Source organism: Bufo gargarizans, chromosome 1 (assembly GCF_014858855.1).
Source record: "Bufo gargarizans isolate SCDJY-AF-19 chromosome 1, ASM1485885v1, whole genome shotgun sequence".
Lineage (NCBI taxonomy): Eukaryota > Metazoa > Chordata > Amphibia > Anura > Bufonidae > Bufo > Bufo gargarizans.
Window position 1 is genome coordinate 658973317 of NC_058080.1, and position 27038 is coordinate 659000354.

At 43.2% G+C, this 27038-nt stretch overlaps 1 protein-coding gene across 1 annotated transcript in view; it reads left to right on the plus strand.

The window, feature by feature from the left end:
- FCHO2 (FCH and mu domain containing endocytic adaptor 2) overlaps window positions 1-27038 on the plus strand; it is a 147496-nt gene that overhangs the window by 37454 nt on the left and 83004 nt on the right. The window contains exons 2-6 of the mRNA XM_044276050.1: window positions 8336-8427; window positions 13910-13984; window positions 14063-14204; window positions 14301-14453; window positions 18304-18408. Of these exons, the coding sequence (XP_044131985.1) occupies window positions 8336-8427; window positions 13910-13984; window positions 14063-14204; window positions 14301-14453; window positions 18304-18408 (567 nt within the window). The remainder of the gene's footprint in view (window positions 1-8335; window positions 8428-13909; window positions 13985-14062; window positions 14205-14300; window positions 14454-18303; window positions 18409-27038) is intronic.

Here is a 27038-nt window from a genome sequence, read left to right on the forward strand (position 1 = left end):
TAATATACACTGCCGGTCCCAAAAAAAAAAAAAAGTCGCTACCAAAAAATCCTTTAGCTTTGATTACGGCACGCATTCGCTGTGGGATTGCTTCGATAAGCTTCTGCAATGTCACAAGATTTATTTCCACCCAGTGTTGCATTATTTTTTCACCAAGATCTTGCATTGATGATGGTAGAGTCTGACCGCTGCGCAAAGCCTTCTCCAGCACATCCCAAAGATTCTCAATGGGGTTAAGGTCTGGACTCTGTGGAGGCCAATCCATGTGTGAAAATAATGTCTCATGCTCCCTGAACCACTCTCACAATTTGAGCCCGATGAATCCTGGCATTGTCATCTTGGAATATGCCCGTGCCATCAGGGAAGAACAAATCCATTGATGGAATAACCTGGTCATTCAGTATGTTCAGGTAGTCAGCTGGCCTCATTCTTGGAGCACATACTGTTGCTGAACCTAGACCTGACCAACTGCAGCAACCCCAAATCATAGCACTGCCCCCACAGGCTTGTACAGTAGGCACTAGGCATGATGGGTGCATCACTTCATCTGCCTCTCTTCTTACCCTAATGCGCCCATCACTCTGGAACAGGTGTTTAAGAAATGAGAAGCAACTCATTGCACCAGTCGGGGTTAAATAACTTGTTGCCAGCTGAAAGATAATCGCCCATGCAGTAATTATCCAATAGGAGGCTCATGACTATTTGCTTAGTTAAATCCAGGTGGCGACTTTTTTTTTTTTTGGACAGGCAGTGTATATTGTGGGAGTAGCTTTACAAATGGTCGGCAGGATTGGATGCAACATAAGGGTTTTACTGGAAAAAAACAACAAAAATTGTTCCAACAGGATGGCCTGGCTTCAGCCCATCACCGTTCAGTCACATAAAGCACTTCAGCCCTCGTGTCATATAACAGTTAATTTTTAAACAGGCAGAAATACAGTAGTCACCTTTGTGTACAGTCTTGGCTGTTCCCTTCTCTGGAACACTGTGGGGAGGAATGCTCCCGTCCTCTGCAGACCACCACAAACACATGAGATGGAGTATGGGAGTTACCTTCCCACCCAAACTCTTCAGTCACCCCTAAATCCCAGACACCACAAACTCGGCGATCTAACATCACTGGTTGCCATTTACATCACTGAGAGCAGCAGCCTCAGTGACACATACCATCAATAACCTCACCCCTTGGAAGCTTACAATATATACACACACACTACACAACTACTTCTAGCAAAAGATTTCTATACTGCAGGAATAACCCTAAATATATATATATATATATATATATATATATATATATATATATAAAAAAATGTATCAATGGCAGCACATGAGGCCAAATATCAATATGGAGGTGCAGGCCAATGGATCCGGCTACAAATCCAGGCCAATATAAGAATTTAAGAAAATTGCTGCACTCTCTCAAAAAGTGAGTGAAAAGAACACTTTATTCACCCCTGTGGTCGCCACTAGGGATGAGTGAACTTGTGTTTCAAGTTTCGCGTACAAGGTTCATGTTCGGGTTATGTAAGAATTCCGTTATGGATTCTGCTACCTTGGGCCATAACTAAGGGTCCATTCACACGTCCCCATGAATGGGTCTGCATCCATTCTGCAATTTTGCTAAAAGGGGTGAGGACCTATTCATTTTCAATGGAGCCGCAAAAGATGCGGACAGCACAGCCACGGACAAGAATAGGCATTTCTATCATAGTGACTGCCATGAGTGGTCCGCAAAATGCGGAACGCACATGGCCGGTGTCCGTGTTTGACAGATCCGCAATTTGAGGACAGCAAAACTGTTGTGGACGTGTGAATGGACCCTTATGCTACGTGGTAGCGGAATCCATAACAGAATTCTTAGATAACCTGAACCTTGTACGCCAAACTTGAAAACAGAAGTTCACTCAACACTAGTCGCAACGTTTTAGCTTAGCTTGAAAAAAGACTGAGTGGAAAACATTATGACCACAGGGGTGAATAAAGTGTTTGAGAGTGCTGTCATTATATATACCTAGTGGATATAAAAAGTCTACACAACCCTGTTAAAATGTCAGGTTTCTGTGCTGTAAAAAAAAAAAGATGACAAAGTTAAATCATTTCAGAACTTTTTCCACTCTTAATGTGACCTATAAACTACCACTCAATTGAAAAACAAACTGAAATCTTTTTAGGTGGAGGGAAGAAAACAAAAAACTAAAATGATGTGGTTGCATAAGTGTGCACACCCTCTTATAACTGGTGATGTAGCGGTCTTGAGAATTAAGCAATAACATTCAAAATCATATTAAATAGGAGTCGGCATACACCTGCCATCATTTAAAGTGCCTCTGATTAACCCCAAATAAATAAAGTTCTGCTGCTCTAGTTGTTCTTTCCTTAAATTTACTTAGTCGCATCCCACAGCAAAAGCCATGGTCCACAGAGAGCTTCCAAAGCATCAGAGGGATCTCATTGTTAAAAGGTATCAGTCAGGAGAAGGGTACAAAAGAATTTCCAAGGCATTAGATATACCATGGAACACAGTGAGAGGGGAGAAAATATGGCACAACAGTGACAATACCAAGAAATGGACGTCCCTCCAAAATTGTTGAAAAGACAAAAAGAAAACTGGTCTGGGAGGCTACCAAGAGGCCTACAGCAACATTAAAGGAGCTGCAGGAATATCTGGCAAGTACTGGCTGTGTGGTACATGTGACAACAATCTCCTGTATTCTTCATATGTCTGGTCTGTGGGGTAGAGTGGCAAGACGAAAGCCTTTTGTTACGAAGAAAAACATCCAAGCCAGGCTACATTTTGCAAAAACACATCTTTTTTTTTGGTGCGTGGTGTAATCCCTCAAATAAAGAAAGGGCAGAGACAACCCGTTCATCCCAGACACGGATGAACAGGAGTCTCCACCGGCCTAGCTGCAAGGAAAAAGAGGAGACTGTATACAGTAACTGGATCGGCAGGTAAGAGCCCCGAACAACACACACTTACCTGCCGCTGCAACCACGACGACTGGACCCCATGCAGATGTACTGGAACCCGTTCACCTCACAGGACAGGCACAGAACACAAACATGGAATCCAGCTAACCAGAAACTACCTGGGACCCCTATGCGAATAGGATGCATGGCGGCACTAGTAGAGCTGCACACCGACTGGTGGTTCCCACTCCGGGGAACCCTGAGACCCCCTTCCGGAGGCACAGACAAACAAGGGGATGTCTAGCAACCATGCCAGGCATTACACCAAACTAGACATAACAAATCCCCAAAACAAACCCTAAGACCTTGATGTTCAACAAGGAGGCCCTCACGGACAGGTGAAAAATCCAGAGAGGAGCAAAGCTCCTTCTCCTACAAAGGCAGACAAACAACTGACCTCACAACTCAAACATAAGAAGAGCCATGAGGCCACACCCAGCTCCACCTTGCACACACCTTAACCCCGTACACACCAAAATGGGAAGGAACACCAGACTAAAAGGGGAATTGACCACACATGCTAAAACAACACGTTGCCACTGGCAACAAGCATGCACGGCACAAGTGTCACTGTCCACTACCACCAGATCATGACACAGCCGTGACGCTTGTACAGCAGCAAAGTGGATGATATTTTTTGGGGAGAAAAAAAACACAGCTTAAATTGACCTGCAATATGAATTTGCAATCTGAAGCAAGTCCTATAATAGATCTTTCCGCATTCATAGGCCTTTCTGCTTTTAACTTGGCTTTTTTTTGTGTGTGTGTAAAGTAGAACTGGCTTAGTTGCCTATAGCAACCAATCAGATTCCACCTTTCATCTTTCACAGCTTCATTGCTATGGGCAACTAAGCCAGTTCTACTTTATAACAGTTTTGATAAATCTCCCCAACTGTGTACTTCTATGTGTACATACCATTGTGTGTCGTCACACTATAGTAATCTGTGTGGGACAAGTGACCGCTCACTGTGCGAACTGCACACAATACTGTGTTCAGAAGAGAGTGCAGGTAGTGAGAGCTGTCAGTAATGAGATCTATATCCTGCTTATAACGCCATGGTTCTGACTGTGGATCGATGGACTAACATTACCAGCAGAAATATTTATTGTGTCTACAAATAATGGATTTTCTACAGAATGGAAAGTGAGAAATAGATCTGCTGAAAACAGGCTGTAGCATACTGTAAGACTTGCCATGTTGTGGATTGGAATGAAATTTTACAAGTTCCAGCAGCCTATATGTAAGTGGATGCTAGCTGTGTAACAGGATGTGGGGGCGGGGAAGCAGAGCCTGTGCTGGTGCATGTGAAGTTCACAGGATCGCCCAGCTGATACCAGTAAATTAACAAGTGCAGTTTTATTATGTGCTGCATTACGGTAAGATATGGGGTTATTGATTTTTAGTGCACAAAGGTGTCTATAGCTTTTAAATGGAATATTATTTCTTAAAAAGGGCCATATTGAGTTAAAATGGAAAAATAAGCATAGCACACCCAGCCTATCCCCCAACAATCACAGTTACCTGTAGCTCACGGACCCGTAGACTATAATGGGAGTGTGGTCTGCATCACAGACCAAATTAGTTTAATTATGTTAACCCCCTATCTACTGGATAGGGGAAAACTATTAGATTGGCGGGGGTCCGACTGCTATCACCCCCACCAGCCTTGACAATGGTGATTGAGCTTGCTCTGCGGTTTCTGGCAGTATCATAGAGAATGGATGAAGCAGCAATGCACATGCTTGACAGGATGCTCTACATACGTTTGCTGGGTACAGGGCCCCAGTTTTTGTGAATGGTGGGGGTCTCAGTGGTTTGACCCCCACTGGTCTAATTGATACTCCCCATCCACAGTATAACTCAATATAACTGCAATAGCCTGTTTAAAATTATGACATTTTCTGCCATTTATAAATTATTTTAGATTTTAAGAGAATTATTCCTGTGGCACACATCTACCAAGTGAACTGGAATTATGTTGGAACATGACATGTTTAAAGGGAACCTGTCACCGGGATTTTGTGTATAGAGCTGAGGACATGGGTTCCTAGATGGCCGCTAGCACATCCGCAATACCCAGTCCCCATAGCTCTGTGTGCTTTTATTGTGTAAAAAAAACGATTTGATAGATATGCAAATGAACCTGAGAGGAGTCCTGTCTTTGACTCCTCTCAGGGTAATTTGCATATGGATCAAATCGGTTTTTTTTTTACACAATAAAAGCACACAGAGCTATGGGGACTGGGTATTGCGGATGTGCTAGCAGCCATCTAGCAACCCATGTCCTCAGCTCTATACACAAAATCCCGGTGACAGGTTCTCTTTAAGCAAGGCTTCTAAAGTTTTGCTTCTGTTTAAAGGGTTAAAGGAAGCTGGTTTTATGTCTCATCATGCTGACCTCTGACCGGGTCAGTGGTCAAAATCTATTTACATAGTGCCAGAGGGGGGGTGTGGGGGATGGGACTTTCAGAGGATGCGGCCTAGGATGGACACCACTCGCTTGCCTCTGGGTCAGGCTGTAAGCTGTGTGAGTTCAGTGCTGGGCCGCTTCCTCTAATATCAGTACCCTGTGCGCAGGAAGTCATTCCTGGGGTGGGAGTGCATCCTCTGACCGCGGCCCGTGCCCTGAGAGATGCGTGCAGGCTCTTCTAGTGTTAGCTTTTTATATGCCACACTTCCCAAAGTAGGTAAAAGCAGAGATCATGCCATGCGGCTGTGCAGGTTTTCCTTAGAAGCAGTCCCAGGACATACAGTGAATATAAAAAGTCTACACACCCCTGTTTAAAATGGCAGGTTTCTGTGCTGTAAAAAAAAAAGAGACAAAGATAAATCATTTCAGAACTTTTTCCACCTTTAATGTGACCTATAAACTGTACAACTGGCCAAAAGTTTTGAGAATGACACAAATATTAGTTTTCACAAAGTTTGCTGCTAAACTGCTTTTAGATCTTTGTTTCAGTTGTTTCTGTGATGTAGTGAAATATAATTACACGCACTTCATACGTTTCAAAGGCTTTTATCGACAATTACATGACATTTATGCAACGAGTCAGTATTTGCAGTGTTGGCCCTTCTTTTTCAGGACCTCTGCAATTCGACTGGGCATGCTCTCAGCCAACTTCTGGGCCAATTCCTGACTGATAGGGTTTTTGTTTGTCCGCCCGCCTCTTGAGGATTGACCACAAGTTCTCAATGGGATTAAGATCTGGAGGTTTCCAGGCCATGGACCCAAAATGTCAACGTTTTGGTCCCCGAGCCACTTAGTTATCACTTTTGCCTTATGGCACGGTGCTCCATCGTGCTGGAAAATGCATTGTTCTTCACCAAACTGTTGTTGGATTGTTGGAAGAAGTTGCTGTTGGAGGGTGTTTTGGTACCATTCTTTATTCATGGCTGTGTTTTTGGGCAAAATTGTGAGTGAGCCCACTCCCTTGGATGAGAAACAACCCCACACATGAATGGTCTCAGGATGCTTTACTGTTGGCATGACACAGGACTGATGGTAGCGCTCACCTTTTCTTCTCAGGACAAGCCTTTTTCCTGATGCCCCAAACAATCGGAAAGAGGCTTCATCGGAGAATATGACTTTGCCCCAGTCCTCAGCAGTCCATTCACCATATTTTCTGCAGATCAATCTGTCCCTGATGTTTTTTTTGGAGAGAAGTGGCTTCTTTGCTGCCCTTCTTGACACCAGGCCATCTTCCAAAAGTCTTCGCCTCACTGTGCGTGCAGATGCGCTCACACCTGCCTGCTGCCATTCCTGAGCAAGCACTGCACTGGTGGCACTCCGATCCCGCCGGTGAATCCTCTTTAGGAGACGATCCTGGCGCTTGCTGGACTTTCTTGGACGCCCTGAAGCCTTCTTAACAAGAATTGAACCTCTTTCCTTGAGGTTCTTGATGATCCTTTAAATGGTTATAAGGGAAAATAATAGCATTCTTAATACAGAATGCAAAGTAAAATTGTGATGGAGGGGTTAAAAAAAGAAAATTAACTCACAGAGTCCACTTGATTGCGTAGTTGCGGATCTCTGTCTTCTGTAATGTTGAGCTGCCGGCTGAGGACCTGTGGTGACATCACATCACATGATCCAATCACCTGGTCCCTCACCATGGTGATGAACCATGTGATTGGACCATGTGATGAGCACAGTGACGTCATCAAAGGTCCTATTCCTGTGCACAGCAAAGAAGACAGAAGAGAAGCCGGGCTGCACGATCAAGTGGATTAAGGTGAGTTAAAGTATTATTTTTTTAAACCCTCCAGCCCTATTTTACTATGCATTCTGTATTAAGAATGCTATTATTTTCCGTTTATAACCATGTTATAATGGAAAATAATACAATCTACAGAACACCTAACCCAAACCCGAACTTCTGTGAAGAAGTTCGGGTTTCGGTACCAAACATGCCGTTTTTTTTCTCACGTGTGTGCAAAACGCATTACAATGTTTTGCACTCGCACGGAAAAATCATGCATTTTCCCGCAACGCACCCGCATCTTATCCAGGCAAAAAACATGACACCCGTGTGAAAGAGGCCTTAAAAGCAGAAAGGCCTATGAATGCTGAAAGACCTATTAATTCTACCCTTGACTTGCTGCAGATTGCAAATTCATATTGCAGGTAAATTTACGTAGTTTTTTTTTCTCCCCAAAAAATACAGGCTTTGCATGTATAACTTAAAATCTAGAAGTGTCAGGCAAATTTGATTTCATATTTGGAATCGGCGTGCTCATTTTAGTATAAATCAATTTTTTTTTCTCTCAGTAGCCAAATCATTGTTGCGCGGTGGATCAGGGCGACTCGGGGTCCTAGGTTTCCTGGGTATGAGCCGTCCTGCCTTCCAGGTCCGGTCATACAGTGAGGAGTAAGGGCGAGGATTAGGGATGCAATAGGAGGTGACCTGCTCCCTTATCCCAGCCTCTGGCCTAGTTGCTTGTCCGTCTGCTTTACATTGTACGGTGGGGGGTTTCCCCCACTCCCAACCGTGACAACAACCCTGCCACATGTGAACATGCGCTAAAAGATACAAAACTAATATAAACCCCTTTCATAAAAACCAACTTGTGTAAGACCTGACCTTGTTGTCCATAGCTACCAATCCAGCTCTAATTGTTCCACAGTTGAGGTCTGGTTGCTATGTGCAACACAACTCATTTTTATCTTTGCATTTTAATCTTTTTGATAAATGCATGTCTTGCGTACCATACGAGTACATATATGTTCTGCTGTCTTTTGGATGGTTTATGTTTTACGGCTAGTTCTCCGTTAATAACAGTCTTCACTATGTAAAATAACCATATAACGGAATTGGTAGCATTTCTTTAATTGATACTATTATTTATTTATTTTTCCACAGGGGGAAAAGAATAATGGCTTTGATATTCTATACCATAACATGAAACATGGGCAGATATCGACAAAGGAGCTGTCTGAGTTCATACGGGAGAGGTAAGTGTCTGATTATTACCGCGTTCATCAGCCGTCCACCTACAGACCCTATAACCAGCAAGGACGGGACCAGAAAGGCTCCACAGGGGGCTGAGAAACTTGTATAATCGCTTGTCATTTTCAGGTATATCTGTGCCGTATTCAGCATACAGCATGGTTCAACACACAGGAGTGATCTGCTTGGCTCCATTGACTATCCTAAAATTAAAGGGGTCTTCCGACACTTAGATTTGGAGGATAGGTCTTCAGTTTCAGATTGATGGGGGTTTGACACCTGACAACCCCAGCTGAAAGCACAACGCCCTGTCCACTGTATTTCCTGTGCCGCCATATTTCAATTCAGCTTTTCTTGATTGGCAGGTGCAGCATATTTGATTGGTGGAGGCTGAGTGATTTGCCTGGGCACATTACCCTCCATCAGCCGCCATTTTGTGGACAACACAAAAGTCTTGGCCAACAAGGAGGCATTCCTGAAAAAAATATAGAAAATGGCGCAGAATATCAATAAGGGCCATATTATTGCCATATAACCATACATCAGCACCAGCCAGAAAGCGGCCGACCCTTCTAATGGGTCTCTCCCTATTTATGTATAGTAAAGACCAGTCATTCAGGCTGAAGCTGGGCTGTGCTAAGGGCACCTTGAATCTGCTGACGGGTCCCCTTGAGTTTCTAAAGGCCAAATAACACTGAAATGCTTTGCAGTATAACCACCTTCTCTATTCCCCTGCCACTGACAGTCATGTCTGATTACGTAATGTTGGAGAAATAAATACACAAATGGGAGGCTCAACACCTGGATGGATGGGTAACGGTGGGTTTGCTGCTCATTGGGTCACCCACCCAGTAAAATAAAGGTAATAAGCAAGCAAGCAAATGGGCAGACACGCCACCTTCTGGAGTAGGTATTGGATATCAAAACAATTTATTCAAATATAATACATATATAGACCATAAAACGGGATCATATACCTGATAAAATACAACTAATAAAATACAAGACTGAATAAACTAAGCAATAAAATCACGCAAATAAAACATAAATCCACTGGTTGAGGCTGTGTAGAAAATGGGTGTTGCCTTTAGATAGAGGGTGATAAATGTTCACCAGAAAGCCATGGATGTTCACCAGGAGGCCATTAAAACTTGGGAACACAGCAGTGAGGTCAGATGATCCAGTCAGAGAAGAAGTTTCTATATAAGAAGTTTCTATATAGGACCTGTGACCGACTGGACCTGCGAGTCACATGACCACAGCAGCTGACTGATGAACATACCAGCTGACCGGAGCATCTGACCTCCCTAACAGTGTGAGGTCAGTCATACACGCCTACCAAGTGTCGGAACCAAACGCACGTCCTAAGTGAAGTGTTCATACAGAGTCTCTGCATCCTCCGTCTCCTGGAACTAGTGCCCGAACCTACATGTGAGTTGGCTCTGATGCCCCTACACAGAACGGACACTAATACCAACAGAGCGGTGAGTGCCTCAGTGAGGCAACTCTGAATTGCTGTGCGCTTGTATACAAACTGCTGTGTTCCTACACACATTACTGTGTCTCCAACATTGAGACTTGCATCCTATATACACTGCTGGGTTCCCAACACTGAGACTTTTTTCCATGTGATACTGAGTCTTAATGGCCTCCTGGTGAACATCCATGGCTTTCTGGTGAACATTTATCACCCTCCTATCTAGAGGCAACACCCATTTTCTACACATCCTCAACCAGTGGATTTATGTGATGTTTTATTTGCGTGATTTTATTGCTTAGTTTATTCAGTCTTGTATTTTATTAGGTGTATTTTTCCACGTTATATTTTATCGGGTATATAATCCCGTTTTATGGTCTATATATGTATTATATTTGAATAAATTGTTTTGATATCCAATACCTACTCCAGAAGGTGGCGTGCCTGCCCATTTGCTTGCATGTTGGAGAAATGTCTCTGCAGCCAGCAGCAATTGGTTACGTGCAATGTCGGATGATTTGTCATCACATAGTTTTGTCACCCAGGAACAGCGCGGATATTTGTTTTTATGTGTTATAGGTTGTTAGAAACTGAATTATAAACCTGGAATTTCACTTGAAGGCCAGATGTTGCCATGATGGATTATTGGTGTAGATTGTGCACCAAAAAAGTACAGTATAGTGTATCTGAATATATCCATCCAAGCCATTAGTGGAAGCACCACATGCGTACCTGCGGCCGTGCCATGCCGTGTATAGCCTCACTTAGTGTAGTTAATAATTATAGAGATTCTAATTAATCATTTCAGTAAAAGCTGTGCTTGCTAGGCAGCACCCAAATACATTTGGACAGGTGCCTGGCGACAGGTGTAGCCGGTTTCTCTAACGGACAATAACCTGCGTCAGTCATTGCATTGCTTTTGGCATGTATTAAAGGGGTTATCCAACATCACACAACAGCCCCCCCTTCCCCCATGTGCCGGGACCCTCAGAGGGAATATACTTACCCCTCTCCCTGGTCCGCGCAACGCTAGCGTCACCCGCAAGGAGGCTCGTCCCCGCATGCCATTGGCTGCTCCCCCCTGACACCGGATATTTTCATCCATGTACAGGGAGAAGCAGCAGCGGTGGTGCGGGGATCAGGAGCTGCGCAGGTAGCGGGGAAATTAGGGGGGGGGGGCGTGTTGTATGATATTGGATAACCCCTTTAATATTCACAGGCTGCTGGGTTAAAGATGGGGCTCATTTTTGGTTACCAGATGGCTGGACCATTAACAATGCGCACGTCTGTGGGGAGTTTTCAGTGACCCCTGGCCGAGCTGCAGAAGGTGGACCTTAGAGGAGAAGCAAGGAACGCTGTGCTTTATAGTCTATGGGAGTTACAGAAACGGCTAAAAGAGAGATCCCTGTTAATAACGGGTACTGGAATAAAATGTTAAAAGGCAGGAATTTTTTATTTTGTCACATGACAGACCTTGGAGATTTATCATAGCCAGCAGTGTATGACAGACTATGATAACCAGACGTGCTGCCGGATACTGAGCCTGATTTATGACGAGGTGTATGCCTTGTTATAAATTAGGCACAGTATCCGGCAGACTATCCCCTGGTTTGTGTCAATCTCAGTGTTCTTCTTCACCAGAGACCTGGAGTAGAAGAGAAGTTTTCCCCTTTTTGGGAAAGTGGCGAGGCCGGCAGAGTAAAGGCACGTGCACAAAAATCAAGTGCCGTTGAAAAAGTTGCAAACATGCAGTTTATGACTTTTGGCGTATTTTACTGATAAGTTTGTCCCTGTGTCATCATCAGTACCAGATCCATGGAGTGACACTGTGTTAGTCTCTTATTTCTCTTTGTAATTGGAAACAGTCCCGGCTTTGTCATTCCAGCTGCGTCCTATTTATTCCCGTATTATTGCATCTAAATTGCTGGCACCAAACAATAGTTTTGTCTGCTGCCAACCCTTGTATTATTTAACTCTTCTCCCGTAACTTGTGCACAGTCCTCTATTGTGTGCATACAACTGTATGGCTGTGGTAGTCATTGTGACATGTATATCTGTGTACTTGTTTCAGGGCCACTCTGTATTGGATAGTGGTTTACTAGGACTAAGGCTGCCCGTACACCATGCAACAGTGGGATCCGCATGCGGCTTACCGCTCATTGCTGGACCACATCTGGAGTTGAGGGATGCACTTACAAACGCTATTTGAAATAAATGGCACGTGCAGGTGCCCGCCGGCAATTCGAGGTATGGCTATTAGCCATGAGCCACATGTGGATACTGCTGCCAACTTGTGTACGGGCAGCCAAAGGCATCGATGATCTGGCCATAGGAGAGGCTATCAGTGTGTGACTGTTCTCGGCACCGATGCAGGCACAGCAACTTGTCCGCATGTGTGACTACGCCTGGTACCTCAACTCCGTCTCAAGTGAAACAATGGATAGATTACCATCATTTTACAGATATTTAGGGGTCGCAAGGATTGGAGTTCAACTTATCAAACATTGAAGGTCTGTTTCTCATAGTTGAGGGGGGTTATCCCATGATTAGTGTAAATAAGAACATGACACCCTCTTTCTAACAAAGCTAGAACCAGCCCTGGACCTCGCATGGATCCAGAGATCTCTCCATTCATTGCTCTGCTACATTTATATCAAGCTGACAGCCCAGGGGAGTGTCTTTCCTGCTGCAGCTTAGGGGCGTGTCCATGCTCTCCCTATCACAGCTCAGGAGGCAGTTGAAGGATGAAACTGAGCATGTGCGGCCATCTCAGTGAGCAGGACAAAGAAATAAGAAAAACAAATAAACAGGTGGCGCTATACAGATACATTTTTATTGATTTGTACAAAATCTTTAATTACATGCAATTGCAAAAGTGTGCAGATCCAGGTGCTGCTTTGAAAACTGTAGAATATTTTTCATGGGACAACCCCTTTTAAGTTGTTTTTTTCAATACGATCTTCCATTTAAGTGTGATTATTGGGGGGTCTGTTGGGGGATAACTCTATTGTTCCATACAAGTGTGAGCCTAACCCACCAAGATTTTTATATAAGGTTCCAGAAGTTGTACTTCCAATGATCACACTTTTATAGCATGTGGCAGCAGGAAAATCTCTCTAAAGGGGTTGTCTAATGAATATTGTTCAGTTACATTAAGACCAAAATTATAAAAATTGTTGTGTTTACACTTATTAAAAAATGCTCAGATATACCAGGACTAATATTAATGTCCAATTAAATGTACTGAGATGGACATGCTCAGTCTTGTGTGTCTCTCCCTTTCGCTCTCTGTTCTTTTGGGTATTTGAGGGATGCCTGGTGTGGTCATTCGCCAACTTCTGAAGCTGCAGCGTCTTCTCTGCATCTCAGAGGAAATATTGAGCAACTGTAATGACTGTAACGCTGTCTCACTCATCACTTGCTCCATATCTCCTCGGAGAAGGACTGAAGACGCTGCAGCTTCAGAAACGGCCAGCTCACCGCACCAGGAGTCCTCGCATATGTGAAAAAGCCTGAGCATGAGTGTCCACCTCCGCACATTTATTGAGGTGGACACAGAGACTGTTCAATAGAAGCAGCAGGTTGCACTATACTAACATTATACCTAGATATCAGGGGACATCAGAATTTTTTGGTTAGTATAACTGCAATTTTTTTTTACTGTTTTGGGTTAGAATGAGTATGTACCCAGAGACGGTGCGGCCTTTTTACGCTGCTGATTGGTGGGGGTGCCCACTGCATTTCCCGGACCGACCACGGTTCTTGTGAGCCACACTGAAAACCTCATAGTGACCTATGATGCTGTGAGTTCAGCTCACATGAGCCGCAGTTGGTCCAGGAAATGCGACTATCCTACGCACTCAATTTCTCAAACCCCAAAGGGCTGTCTAAAAGCAGCCTAATTGACGGACGTCCCAAAGTTGTTACTCAAGTCTCAGAAAAGGGCATTTGAGAAAGCGGTTTGAAAACCAGATTAACCCTTTAAATGTTCTTTTCGTTCTGTTGTATAGATCTGCAATAGAAGAGGCTTACTCCCGATCAATGACAAAACTTGCCAAGTCTACAAGCAACTGTACACAACTTGGGTATGTTAATTGTCATTTAGTAGTGGATCTTCCCCCTACCTTTGAGAAGGCTTCAAGTGTATCTATTGTGTGTTTCAGGACATTTGGTCCAGTTTGGGATGTCTTTAAAACATCGACAGAAAAGCTTGCCACATGCCATCTAGAACTTGTCAAAAAATTGCAGGACCTTATTAAGGACCTTCAGAAGTACGGGGAAGAACAGCTGAAAGCACATAAGAAGGTCTGTGTTGTGAAAAGGTGCATGGGTTTATAAACTGCCATTAAGAGTTACTGGATGCTCAATACAGAACATTTTCCATTTGTTTTCATCTGGCAGACTAAGGAGGAAGTATCTGGGACCTTGGAGGCTGTACAAAACATCCAGAGTATTACACAATCACTACAAAAAGCCAAGGAACTTTACAACATCAAGTGTGTAGAGCATGAGAGGCTAAAGAAAGAAGGAGCAGCTCCGAAAGAGATAGAAAAGGTAACTTCATGGTCCTAGGTAATAATGTGACCGAAGCTCTCCCAGATCAGACATCATGGCAGCCTTCAGAAAGCAGGAGACTGTGGAACCCCTTGGATGCTCAGTAGCGAAGCTAAACATTTGTCAGGGTTATGAAGGAGATACCAGAGACTATTGGATGTTCTAAAGGGAATCTGTTACCCCAATTATTAACTATTATCCACAGTAATATACAAGTAGTGCTGCAGATAAGGAGTCCAGGTCAACGTTTTTTATTTTCCTACTGCCCCCCATTCCCCTGCAGTCAGCACTCAAAACTTTGCTGAAATACACAGTCAGGACTGCTGTGCTGTGCTCACAAATTGGAGAGGACTTGTGTGCGCATGCACAGCAGTCCTGACAATGTATTTAAGCACATCTGAGTGCTGACAGCGGGGAACGGGCGCTGTATGAAAAAATTAAATACAAATAGTGATCTGGACTCCGTATCTGCCGTACTACCCATGTATAACTGTGGATGATGGTCCAAAATTGGGGTAACAGATTACCTTGAAACACATCTTATTGATTTCCATGTTTTAGAGGATATTAATATATATTTGACTAGTGAAAACCACACTAATGATGTTTTGCTTCTAGTCGCCAGTAATGTCCTGATATGTAGCCCTGAAAAAGGAAATCACCATTAAATATCAGTCTTCAGCTGGTTCCTCTGTATTAGTACAGGCATTGATGCTATATGCTGTATCTCTACAGTTGGTGCCCCCACTAGTTGTACAACTTAAGCATATCCTACATCTTCTCTCACCTAAGACAACCTCTCTAAACGGGTTTCCCAAGTTTTTTTTTTTTTTTATATGGCAGGGGCCGGTGTAAAATAATAAAAATGTCCCGTTGTTCCAGAGCTGAACTCTGATTCCCCCTACTGGGCCATCAGTGGTCATGTGCGGTTTATGTGACTTCTGCAGTCGGTCACTGACCCCAGTGATCACGTGCAGTTCATTCACATGTGACTTCTGAGGCCTTTGAATGGCTGCAGTTGTCATGTGAAGAATGTGCTGCAAGTGATTGCTGCAGGCCTAGTGGGGACCAGAGTGTCTGCAAGGGACATTTAAAAGGTAACTTTTTTAGTATTTTTTTTAATGGGTTTTTACTCAGCCCCTTCGTCTTAAAAATCTTGGAAAACTGTTAAAATTAATTTCAGCTATTTCATGTGACAACCAGCATGCTCTCCTCTAAGGGTTGTCACATCACTTTCCACAAAGACCTATCGCGTGTGACCCAGCAAATCCAGCTATAGACCCCTTCAGAGATGAGGTGTTTTTAGCAGGGGTAGTCACAGCCATGTTTTCCTCTGCAGCGACCATGTGATATGGAGGAGGGGTCCTGCTCTCATGTTATCCGTATGCCTAGTTGCATCTCCGGCAGTCCTTGCTGCAGAAACTAAAGTCTACGCCGGGTGGGGCTGGGCCCACCCCTTTCCCGAAGTCTACCCTGGCTGGGACTGGGCCCACCCCTTCCCGTAAGCCCTGCCCCTTTTTTGAACACTTTAGATAAGTGCCAAGAAGCTCAAAAAGTAGCAAATATGGAAATGCCTGAAAAATCACCAAGAACTACAGCATGCTGAGTTTTTGAAAAGGAAGAAAGACATCTGGAGCTTTGGTTTTTAACAAAAAGTGGCAAAAAATGCTGGTGCAAAAAACACTGCAGAAAAATACCACTAATACATGCGTGTCAAAGAACATTATAGTTCTATCTTCTCCGAGCTGTGCTATACCTGTATGTGAACAAATGGCAAGCATTGTAGCAGGATCCAGCATTTCCTGTGTAGTATGTGGACTGTACTGCACCGAGGTCACAGCTGATGGAAGCCTGCCTTTCTGTCTCCACCCATGTTAAAACAATAAAGTAGTGAATTTGTAGTCACGCCCGACTCATGTCTGCTGACCACTGTGGAAAGATGTTCTTTTTACTAGAGGTGGGGGTTATGTAATAATTGCCTTTTAGATGCCATACCGTTCAGGATCTGGAGAAAGCTGGATGCCATCCCCTGTAGGCACTTGTAATGATTGCTATTAGCAGATGACACACAGCATCTGTAACCGCCTAAGAGAAACAGCTGAATATAATGTTATAGGCTCACATGAGGAATATAGTATTTTAAGTCTTTGTATTTTAAAAGTCTTGTCCCTGGATGACAGCTTATCACCTGTTAACAGAGGATCGATGGGGGGGGGGGGTCCAGCTGCCGACTCCCCCCCGCTCCCGTATGATAATGTTGTGTCATTATCATACTAGGACAACCACTTGAAGGTGAACATCTTAGTGTACATGCAGAGGACAGATGTGACGGAGCAGATGCTTGAATAGATTGAAGTAAGCGGGCACCACCAAATACTATTCCACCAGTCGGGTGCCAAATAACCAGCAGTAATCACAAAAACAGATGGCACACAATCTCCTGAGAAAGCCACTGTTTAAGGGACTTTGTCACCAAAAATGTTATCTGCCAGTTAAAACCAGATAGCGACACCCCCCCCCCCCCCTTTCCTAATGTTTTTATTTTCTGATTGCAGATTTATTTCTTCTATTTTATAAAGATGATTATGTGGGTGTCCATCTTGCCTTAACAGTTCTTAACATCATTAAGAAAATTGCTTTACGGCAGTCACATGGGCCCTAGACTCAATGGTCAGGAGAGGACCTCATTGACCTCTTTGGGAGAGTTCTCTAGGCATGCTCTGTGACCTGTGGAGAGGTCATTGTACAAGGGAAGTAGATGGAATCCTGTCTATCTTATAGATAAGATACTGTCTTATCTACACACAGTGGTGATATCATTACAGGCAGGATTAGAATGGCAGATAAGTAGTTAACTGTAGTAAAGTGATCTGTACAGACCAAGAAGTTTTGCCTATTAGGCTTACTGGCCAGTGTGGAAACTGCAGGACTTAATGGTTTTTATTTAAATATTGATATTGACAGGGAAAAGTAAAAATAACATCATCAAAAATTCTTTACAAATATGTTAAACATAAAAATGTGATTTAAACAATAGGTCTTTTTCTGATGACACATTCCCTTTAAATGGCGATACACGTGGCTTTTTTTTTTTTTACCATAGTGATGCTTTCTACCTCCCTACATGTTAGTATGCATTTTGGATATTAGAGGTCACGTTATTATTATACTTTTCTTTGCACGTTATATTGCAAGTATATTTGATGTTTTTTATTAAATTCTGCTTTTATTTGTAATTTATTATGGATTTGATGGTGGTATATTTTTGTATACTATTTGTATGTATTCTAAATTGTGTTGTATACTGAATGAAGTTATTTAGGAAGTTTCCATAATTGATCGCTATTTGGGGTGGAGTGCTATATAGAGTATAGAGTTCTCCATATGTGATGATCATGTTTTTAATTTGTGACTAACATTACTTGCAATTATCATAAAGATTGCTCTTAGGGCTCATGCACATTGCCGTTGCTGCTTCTGCAAGTTGCGAATCCTGGCTGTGTGTGTTCCGCATCTTGCAGAATGGAACGTTCTGCCCTCTATAGAACAGTCCTATCCTTGGTATAAGACATGTTCTTTTTTTTTTTTTCGTGTGCCTCAGAATGAACGTACAGATGTGGATAGCACAGAGTGCTGTCTGTATCTTTTGCCCCTTTTAAGTGAATGGGTACGCATCCGCCCCACAAAAAATGCCTATTGGATGCGGGCAGAAAACACAGTTGTGTGTATGAGCCCTTACTGTGATTTTGGGGTGTGTGCCGTCTGTGTGATTATTACAGACCAGACACTTGGGAATTTATCAGTTGCATTGCATATTTTATGTTTACATTTAAGTTTGATTTCTTGTTAGGCTGGGATAAAAGCCAAAAAAGCCACAGAGAGTTATAAGACCTGTGTGGAGAAATATGCTGCCGTAAAATCGGATTTTGAACAGAAGATGGCGGAGACAGCTCAGGTAAGAGCGTGTAACCCAAAGAACACAAATAAGAGTACTGCGTTGAGCTGGGAATTTAGGAAATCATTGGCCACTATTAATTACTGACTGCGCGTGAAAGCGGCCAGCAATGAGCATTATTAAACTGTCACCAACGATGTCTGATCATTTAACTTTTTCATGCAGGTGCGGTCTCCTGCTTGCCAGTGCTGCACTCTGAAAATGGCGGCTGATGGAGGGTTCAGCCAAAGATGGAAAGGGGAGCTAGCACATGCGCAGTCCTTCTCCAGAGTGTAGCGATGGCAAGCGGATCTGCGTGTAAACTTGAATTATTCATATTAAACTATCAGACATCGTTGACTATTAATAATGCTCCATAACAACCAGGTGCCTGCTGTTTCTTTCAGCAGACACCCGCGGCTAATGTCCACTGATCGCCGACATTTAACCCCTCAGATGCCGTGATTAAACCTGACCACGGCATCTGAGCGAGCTAGAAACCGAAAGCACGCAATTCTGGTTATTCTCTGGCTACCCCGGAGCTTGTGTGCGGCTGCCCCTGTCATAGTCTTTCCTATGTTAACCTTGCCTGTAATAGGGCTCCATAGGAAAGTAGTAAAATCATCATAGACCCCAATGCAGGTGCATTGGAGTCTATGAAAACGGCACTCAAATGACTGACTGTTCTAGTTCCCCAAGTGTAAAAAAAAAATCAGTTTTCCCAAATATATATATTTTTTTTATATGAAAGTTCAAATCACCCCCTTTTCTCAAAAATGAGAATAAAAAATACACATCATCGGTATCACCACGTTCATGGAAATGTATTCTGCTCAGAAATGTATGAAAAAAAGCTGTCTAATGAGAAAAGCAGGGTTCAGTGCTAGCAACAAATTTGTCTAAATGGTGAACAGCCTTTTTACCCCTTTGTTTCCATGTCTGAAGTACTTTCTTTATCATGTCCGGTGTGCACCCCAGATCTGTGCGAGAGACTATATGGAGGTGCACAGAGTCCCTGTGCAGTATGGTCAGTAGAAGCCTATGTGAGCGCTCCACACAGCAGAGGTTGTAGAGAGCAGACCTTTGCTTGTGTGTGAGCACCCTTGGCATTTGTCCAGGTTTTCCTTTCTGTACACCGATGGCACACACGTTCCAGTTCCTTTACTTTTACGTGGCTGATCTTGTTTTGTTAAAATAACAGCGTCAAAGATTGCAAATGAAATCTGTGACTGCTGATTTCCAAGAACTGCTTCTTCAGGTTGTCATTTTTTCACGAAACTCAAGGGTGAACACAAAACAGAAGAACATACAAGTCTGTCCTCTATACTTTTCCTACCATTTGAATTCACTTCTGGATTTGTTTTAAATAAAAACTGCACACGTTTCCAGTATTTAAGTAAAAATGTTGCTAAACCTTTGTATCACTTCAACTGGTTTTCTGAGTTTTTATAATAAGTCAGACTAGGTAGCATTTTTGATAAAATAATAAACATATTGGAGGAGATTTACCAAGACCAATGCTTACTGCGCTGGTCTGGATATCCACTGCTCAGGCGCAGGCCTCCTCACAAATTAAGTTGCATTTAAAAAGTCACACACAGTTTGCGACTTTTTAAAGCCATTTTTCTGGTGCGAGGGAGATGAAAAATCTCCCCTATAGTCCCCTATGTTATCTCCCAGTACTTCGTGCCCACCAGGGTCGGGTTTGTTTGGCTGCAGATGTCATCCCTGTATGCTCCACATGACCGCTGCAGCCAATCACTGGTCATAGCAGTTGTGCTGTATATTACTCTGACCAGTGCTGTGTGACATGTATGGGCACATCAGGGCTGCAGCCAAAAAGATGGCAGAATGTAGCAGCAGAGAGGATCACTGGTAGCGGCGGGGGATGTACTGTAGTAAAGTATGTTACCTAATGACACATGCTGCATTTTTCGGACTTGCGTTTAGCAGCTTGGACGCCCCTTTAAGCAATTTTTGCCCAGTTTTTATGATGCATGAGGCTTGTGTTAAGAAAGGTAGCTAGAAAACTGGCAGCAGCTCACCTGTGTGGGATGATTTTATACACATCCGTCAACTGTTTCCGAACATCCTTGCAGGGGCACAAACATCGGGTAGCTGCAAACAACTGAAAGACACAGCTCACCCCCTCACCAGGGATACAGTTCAGAAAGCGGCCATGACCCTTGCTACTTCTGCCCTGGTGATGACGTGATAGTGGGGGTGCCAGCTAGCTGCGGTTTCTTAGTAGACTCGGATCGGCTCTGTGGTGATGTTGTTTGCCGTATTCCCCCTGTATGTCGGGTTAATATGTCATGACACAATAAAAAATATACTGTTTTGTTAAAATGCAGAGACTTAGTTATCCCCTTTAAAGGCTATGTACACCTTTTGGGAGCAATTATTTTTAAAATTATTGCATTGTACTCATTTTGAGCTAAAAATATTTATTTTAATTAGTCTATTAAAAATATAAAGCCCTTTTCTCTTTACAGGGCTGAGATGCTGTAGTAGGAGGACATTAAATTTCTCTCTGCTCCGTCAGCCAGCTCAGCTGACGGCTCCTTATCTCTGCTCTCTGACCTTATAAACACTCATTGTAGCTCAAATCTTATCTTGCTGATAATCTCTGACTTCTTAAGCTACCTTTACACAAGCCGATTATCGTGTAAATTATCATTAAATCAAGCAAAACTGCACAATTATCGAGCAGTGTAAAAGCAATGAATGATAGAGCGACAACTGACAATTTGTAGATTTCTCGTTGGTTCAATCGTTTGTGTGGGCACGAAAATCATCGTTGAACGCCAACGATTTCATACGTGTAAACAGAACTCGCTCACTGTGTGCACGATTACAGACGATTAATTAGTCCAACACAGTGCAACAGTCTTCTTTACAAACGATGGACTATGCAATCGAAATTTTACGATTTTTTTTTTTTAACATAAAGGGCCATTGTGGGATCGCTCCCTGCACCAAGAAATGACTTGTTCGTCGCTCAGTCGTACCGATCATCTCCTTGTGTAAGGGTACCTTTAGTCAATTGGAGGTAAAGTTAAATAGGTGACCGGCACAAAGGGAATCACGCAGCTAGACAAACGGTTGACTCTTTGAGACAGAACAACTCTATTATTTAATAGAGACCAATTTAAAAAATGATTTTTAGCCCAAAATGAGTAAAATGCTATCATAAGAAAAATTGCCTCCGAAGGTGTACATAGCCGTTAAATGTATAAATGACAAGTTTTACTGCATCTTTTCCTGCAAAACTCTCTATCAATCTGCTCGGCTCTTTCTTCTGTATACAATGCTGCCCTCAGATTGCACCGCTTCTTTTTAATAGCTTTAACCCCCTGTGCACTAAATGCAAGTATGTGTCTATTTATGAATGTGTGAGGGGGGAACGGGGGGGGGGGGGGGGGGCTGCGGGATGGCCTGATCTCGAACTGGTTAATATTGCCAGCATATTTCTTTAGGACAAAAGTCATCAGTCTTACAAGGGTCATACGCAGTAGTCCATGGTTTCTCGCTCATTGCTGCTCTTGTGTGCAGCTTACATAGCTCCAGTGTTTATTACTTTTACATCATGTAGTGGAAAGTCCCCATTTCTTCCAGCTCCAGATCTGCCGAGCGCCCGTCCATTTACATCTGGCTCCCGGACTGTTGACATTCCTGCCGAGAGTTCACTGCCGAAGACCAGACTAAACCGAGGACTGACACCAGTGTTCATTGTGTTACCGCGTCTCATCTGCTTCATCTTCAGTTAGTTTTGTTTTGCTCTTTAACAATTTTTCACTAAGAAGCAATGATGGATAACTAAAACTCATAAGATAAGGTATAGTTACCATTAGCTCACACAGCAAGTAAAGTGGATCACCAAGGGAATAACCATGTGCATCCTCCAAAGTGAAGAAAAATGTACATTTGATGGTATGGGAGAAGGACAGGAGAGAGGCCCAATTTTTACAAAAATGCGATCTAAAGACACCATTTATACTCTAAGATAAAAGTTGTACTGGCATGCAGGTTGATAGGGAGCAATTTAGGTGGAAAGCGGGATCAACAGTAATCTTTATATGCCACGGCGGTAATAAAGCGGTACACGTCTCTCTCCAGATGTTACTGTATAGTTCAAGGGTGGTTAGAATCTGCCGTAGCTTCCATTCTTCATTTTTTCTACCCTTATGTGATAGATCAGATAATTACTTTAAAGGGAATCTGTCACCACGATCTTGGACCATTATCAGCAGTAATACATGAGTAGTACTGCATATACTATTATTATTTTTTTTCCTACTTGGGGTACTTTCACACCTGCGGCAGAGTGATCCAGCAGCAGATCCGGCAAAACGTATGCCAACTGATGGCATTTGTAAGACTGATCAGGACCCTGATCAGTCTTAAAAATGCCTGATCAGTCAGAAAAATGCATTGAAATGCTGGATCCGTCTTTCCGGTGTCATCTGGCAAAACGGATCCGGCATTTATTTTTTTCCATCTTCAGATCTTTTAGTTAACACTGTAGTTCAATATTAAGCTCCATTTGCGGTTATCCTATAGAGCCTTGCCACCTGCAGGTCTCCATAGGAACTACAGCTCTGATATGTCGGGGTCTCTTCAGAGAGACCCAGCACATTAGAGCAAAGGACTACTCCCCCGATTGCTGCATGGTGTAGCTGTTACTGATCTGGAAGCGTGAGCTTCCATTTTTTTATGCATTTAGATGCTGTGGTTACATTTGACCATGCCATCTAAAGGGATACATTTCTGCAATCTGCATTATCACTGGTTGCAGACATTAGCCCTCGGCCTCCTCTGTTTGAAACTGCAGAGATCTGGCGGCTCGTGAGCAGGCGCCATATTTATTCAGTGCCGGCATAGTTAGCGATCTTAAAATGAAGCAGTTGAAGTGCAAACATCTGGTATCGGGGGTGGGAGGGAGTGAGTTGTCAGGAGGGGACGGGGATGAGCCTCCATAGCGTTAGCCGTGATGCTAGGGAGGCTTGTCGCCGCCTCCCATTTCGCTACCACAGACCATAATGGAATTTTATGACGGCATGCACCACGGAAACCTATGAGACATTCCGTCATAATAGAGGTCTGTGCTGGCCACACTATTGTAGAAATAGGACCTGTTCGGAGCAGACATGTGGTTGTAGACATTTCACATAGAAATGAATGGGCCCACATCTGAGCCACAAAAATTGCTACAATAGATGTGGACAAAAAATACAGTTGTTTGCATGGAGCCTAATAGTGATAAGGAAAAACGACAGTAATGTTTGGCAATTTATCATTTTAAATTTTATTCTAAATTTTAAAATTTTATTTTACGCACTTATATAGCGCTGACATATTCCGGTGCACTTTACGGACATTAGCATCAAGCTGTCTCCAATGGGGCTCACAATCTAAGGTTCCTATCAGTAGGTCTTTGGAGTGTGGGAGGAAACTGGAGAACCCGGAGGAAACCCACACAAACACTGGGAGAACATACAAACTCAATCCAGATGTCCTTGGTCGGATTCGAACCTAGGACCCCAGCGCTGCAAGGCACCAGTGCTAACCACTGAGCCACCGTGCTGCCCGATAATTTTACTTTAGCTTTGTTTGCGGTGATGTACGGTGTGATACTACAGAGGAAAGTGCGAATTTACTGTCTATAGTATATAATAAGGGATTCCTCCACATGTCATCTCAGTAGTCTTCAGTACCATGTTATCTGGATGTCATATCTCTGACTTTGTCCTACCTATTCCCACAGTTGTTTGCGTTTTCTCTGTATACGTAATTGCCCGTCAAGGATCAGCAGGAAGGAATGTTGCCCATTAACGGAGACCTGCCCTGACCAGTGATCGCTTCTTCAGATATAAGGGTTGTTAATGTAATATACTCCATTATTAGAAGCTTCCAAAGTTATCAGATCTGCACTTCTCCACACTGGCTTCTGTGTACAAGCCAAACCACTACTTATGTTTCTCGTTTAATTCTTTAACCCCTGATGACTTTAAAGTGGTTTTCCAGGATTTTGATCCCCGGGACCCCCGCTGATCAGCTGTTTTGAGAAGGCACTGGCACTCCTGTGCTTACCGGCTGACACTGGCTGTGTCCTGTTCCATGCTTCCCGGGCATGGTAGCGCTGGTGCCTTCTCAAAACAGCTGATCTGCAGGGGGCCCGGGTGTCGGACCCCAACCAATCAGATACTGATAAGGAATGAGTGAATCGACTTCGGATTTTTCAAGTGGTACCTTGGAACCGAACCAGAATTCAGTAAAAGTTTTTTTTTTTACAGTAGAAATGCATTTCTGAAGTTATTACCTGAAGTCTCGCGAGACTTTGCAAAGTAATGACTCCGGCTCATTGGAACAAATACATTCTAATACTATACGGAGCTCCCGCTCCATACAGTATTCTAATGAAGTTTTATGCAAATCGAGTTTGATCCAAAGTCTATTCTCTCATCCCTAATACTGATGACCTATCCAGAGAACAGGTCATCGGTATCAAAATCCATACACATTGGATGAAAATCGGCCAAACCTGCCATTGTCTGCAGGTCTGGCCCAGTTTCTAATGTGCCCTGACTGTCTTCTGATGGCAGATATCGGGAAACAAGGATTGGGCATTCTGGATTTCAGCATGCCCGATCCTTTGTTCTGTATTGAGAAGTCAGAGTGTGTATGAACGAGCCTTCCCTCTATGACTGAGTTATGTTTAAATGGAGAGCCACAGGTTGTAGTCCACGGGTTGATTGTGCATAGTACATTTCCAAATATGATGAGGCTGTTTGTAACGTGAGAGGCTACCCTCTCGGTCTATGAAGCATGGAGAGGTATCCAGCAGGCGAGTTTTGGAAGAGGTGACGTGAACAGGTTGTTATGAGTAACCAGAGCCTGGCACACGTTCAGCCATGCCATCTGGATTAATGTAGAATGCCGCACCCCTGTGTACACTTAATTTCCTATGTAAAATGCCAGAAGAAGTCAACTTGTTCTGCCACAAGCTTGGACAACTTGCTATTTAAGCAGCTATAAACTGGTGGCCGGTTTACCACTGGAAATTCTTCTGTAATACATGTCGCCTCTTTTGTGTTTCAGCAGAAATTCCAGTCGTAGGCAATTTAATTAAATCCAAATAGTCTGCATTCCAGTGTATACTGCGCAAGAGCTGCTCCAGGGACCCCAGTAGATGGCAGCCATTGCTGATTGTAATGTTTTATTGCAAAAAGAACATATTTTTGGCCTCAATCTGTGTTCCTATGGTGCATTCACACGTATTCATTTGAAAATCGGATGCTGACGCTCAGACGTGCAGTTTATGTCCCACGCATCGGCTTTTCCTTGGGAAATCTGTAATAAGAAGTAGCTTACCACCTATCTTTGCAGAGTTATTTATTTATGAATTTTTTTCTTCAGCGTGGATTATTTTCCAGAGCATGTGCACAGGGTTAAAAAAATAAAAATTCACATGCACTGAATATGAGGATGATTTTGGTCTCAACGTGAGAACAGAGAGAGAAACAGGTTTCAAATTCTAGTATCTGGGCTGAACCTGTGTTCATCCTAAGCCCTCTGATGCCGGACCTGCAGTAGATGTGCTCTAGGTATACAGATTTGTCGGTTTTTCAGGATTTACGGAAAACTGTTGGATAATCTCTCTGATCTCAATGGTAGCTATTAGTGTTCATCAGCCGGTGTCTTTTAGGCTACTTTCACACTGCCGTTTCTGGGTCTGCCTGTGAGATCCGTTTTCAAGGCTCTCACAAGCGGCCCCAAACGGATCAGTTCAGCCCCAATGCATTCTGAATGGATGCGGATCCGTTCAGAATGCATCAGTTTGGCTCCGTTCCGCCTCCATTCCGCTCTGGAGGCGGATCCGCACCTAACGCAGGTGTGAAAGTAGCCTTAGGCGCGGTTCACATCTGCATTATTCTCTGTCCACCAAAATCTGTGAGGTCTGGAAGGATTCATTGGGGTATTTTCAGTAACACATGTAGCAGTGCTGTTCCATTATGGAATACACGCGTGAATAGTGGATAATGAATCCTGGGACCTGCATTATTTGAGGGGGGACAGTACATGTATTGGGGCCGTGTAAAGTCCGGCTGTCTAGACATGCACCAGAGCTATTTCAGTGGCTCAGGATGAACGATGGATTTGGTTCACGGCCAGACAATTTTGCCTTTTTACCACTTACTGGTTGGCTTACTGTGATATTGTATTCCAGAATTGGGGGATAATTTTGATGCAAAATCTTAGGCCATGCCCCCTTAACAAGTTAAATGAAATTTAAGTTTTCTAAAAGTGGATTTGCCAAAATGCACCAGATGTTGGTGCAATTTATGTCCTTGTCTAGGACTGCTCACATTAGTTATGTGGCCCATTGACCCACCAGGCACTTGCATTATATTGTGTTGTTGTTTTTGCCTTGTAATATAGTCTTCTAGTATATATTCCGTAGTGCTCTTTTTGCATTGTATGATTAGAGTATATTCTAGTATATATTGCTGCTGTTGTATTATATTATAGTCTAGTGTATAGTGCTGTTTTTGCGTTGTATGATTATATTGCAGTCTGGTATATATTGCTGTTTTTGCATTATATTAGTCTAGTATATAGTGCTCTTTTTGCATTGCATAATTGTAATC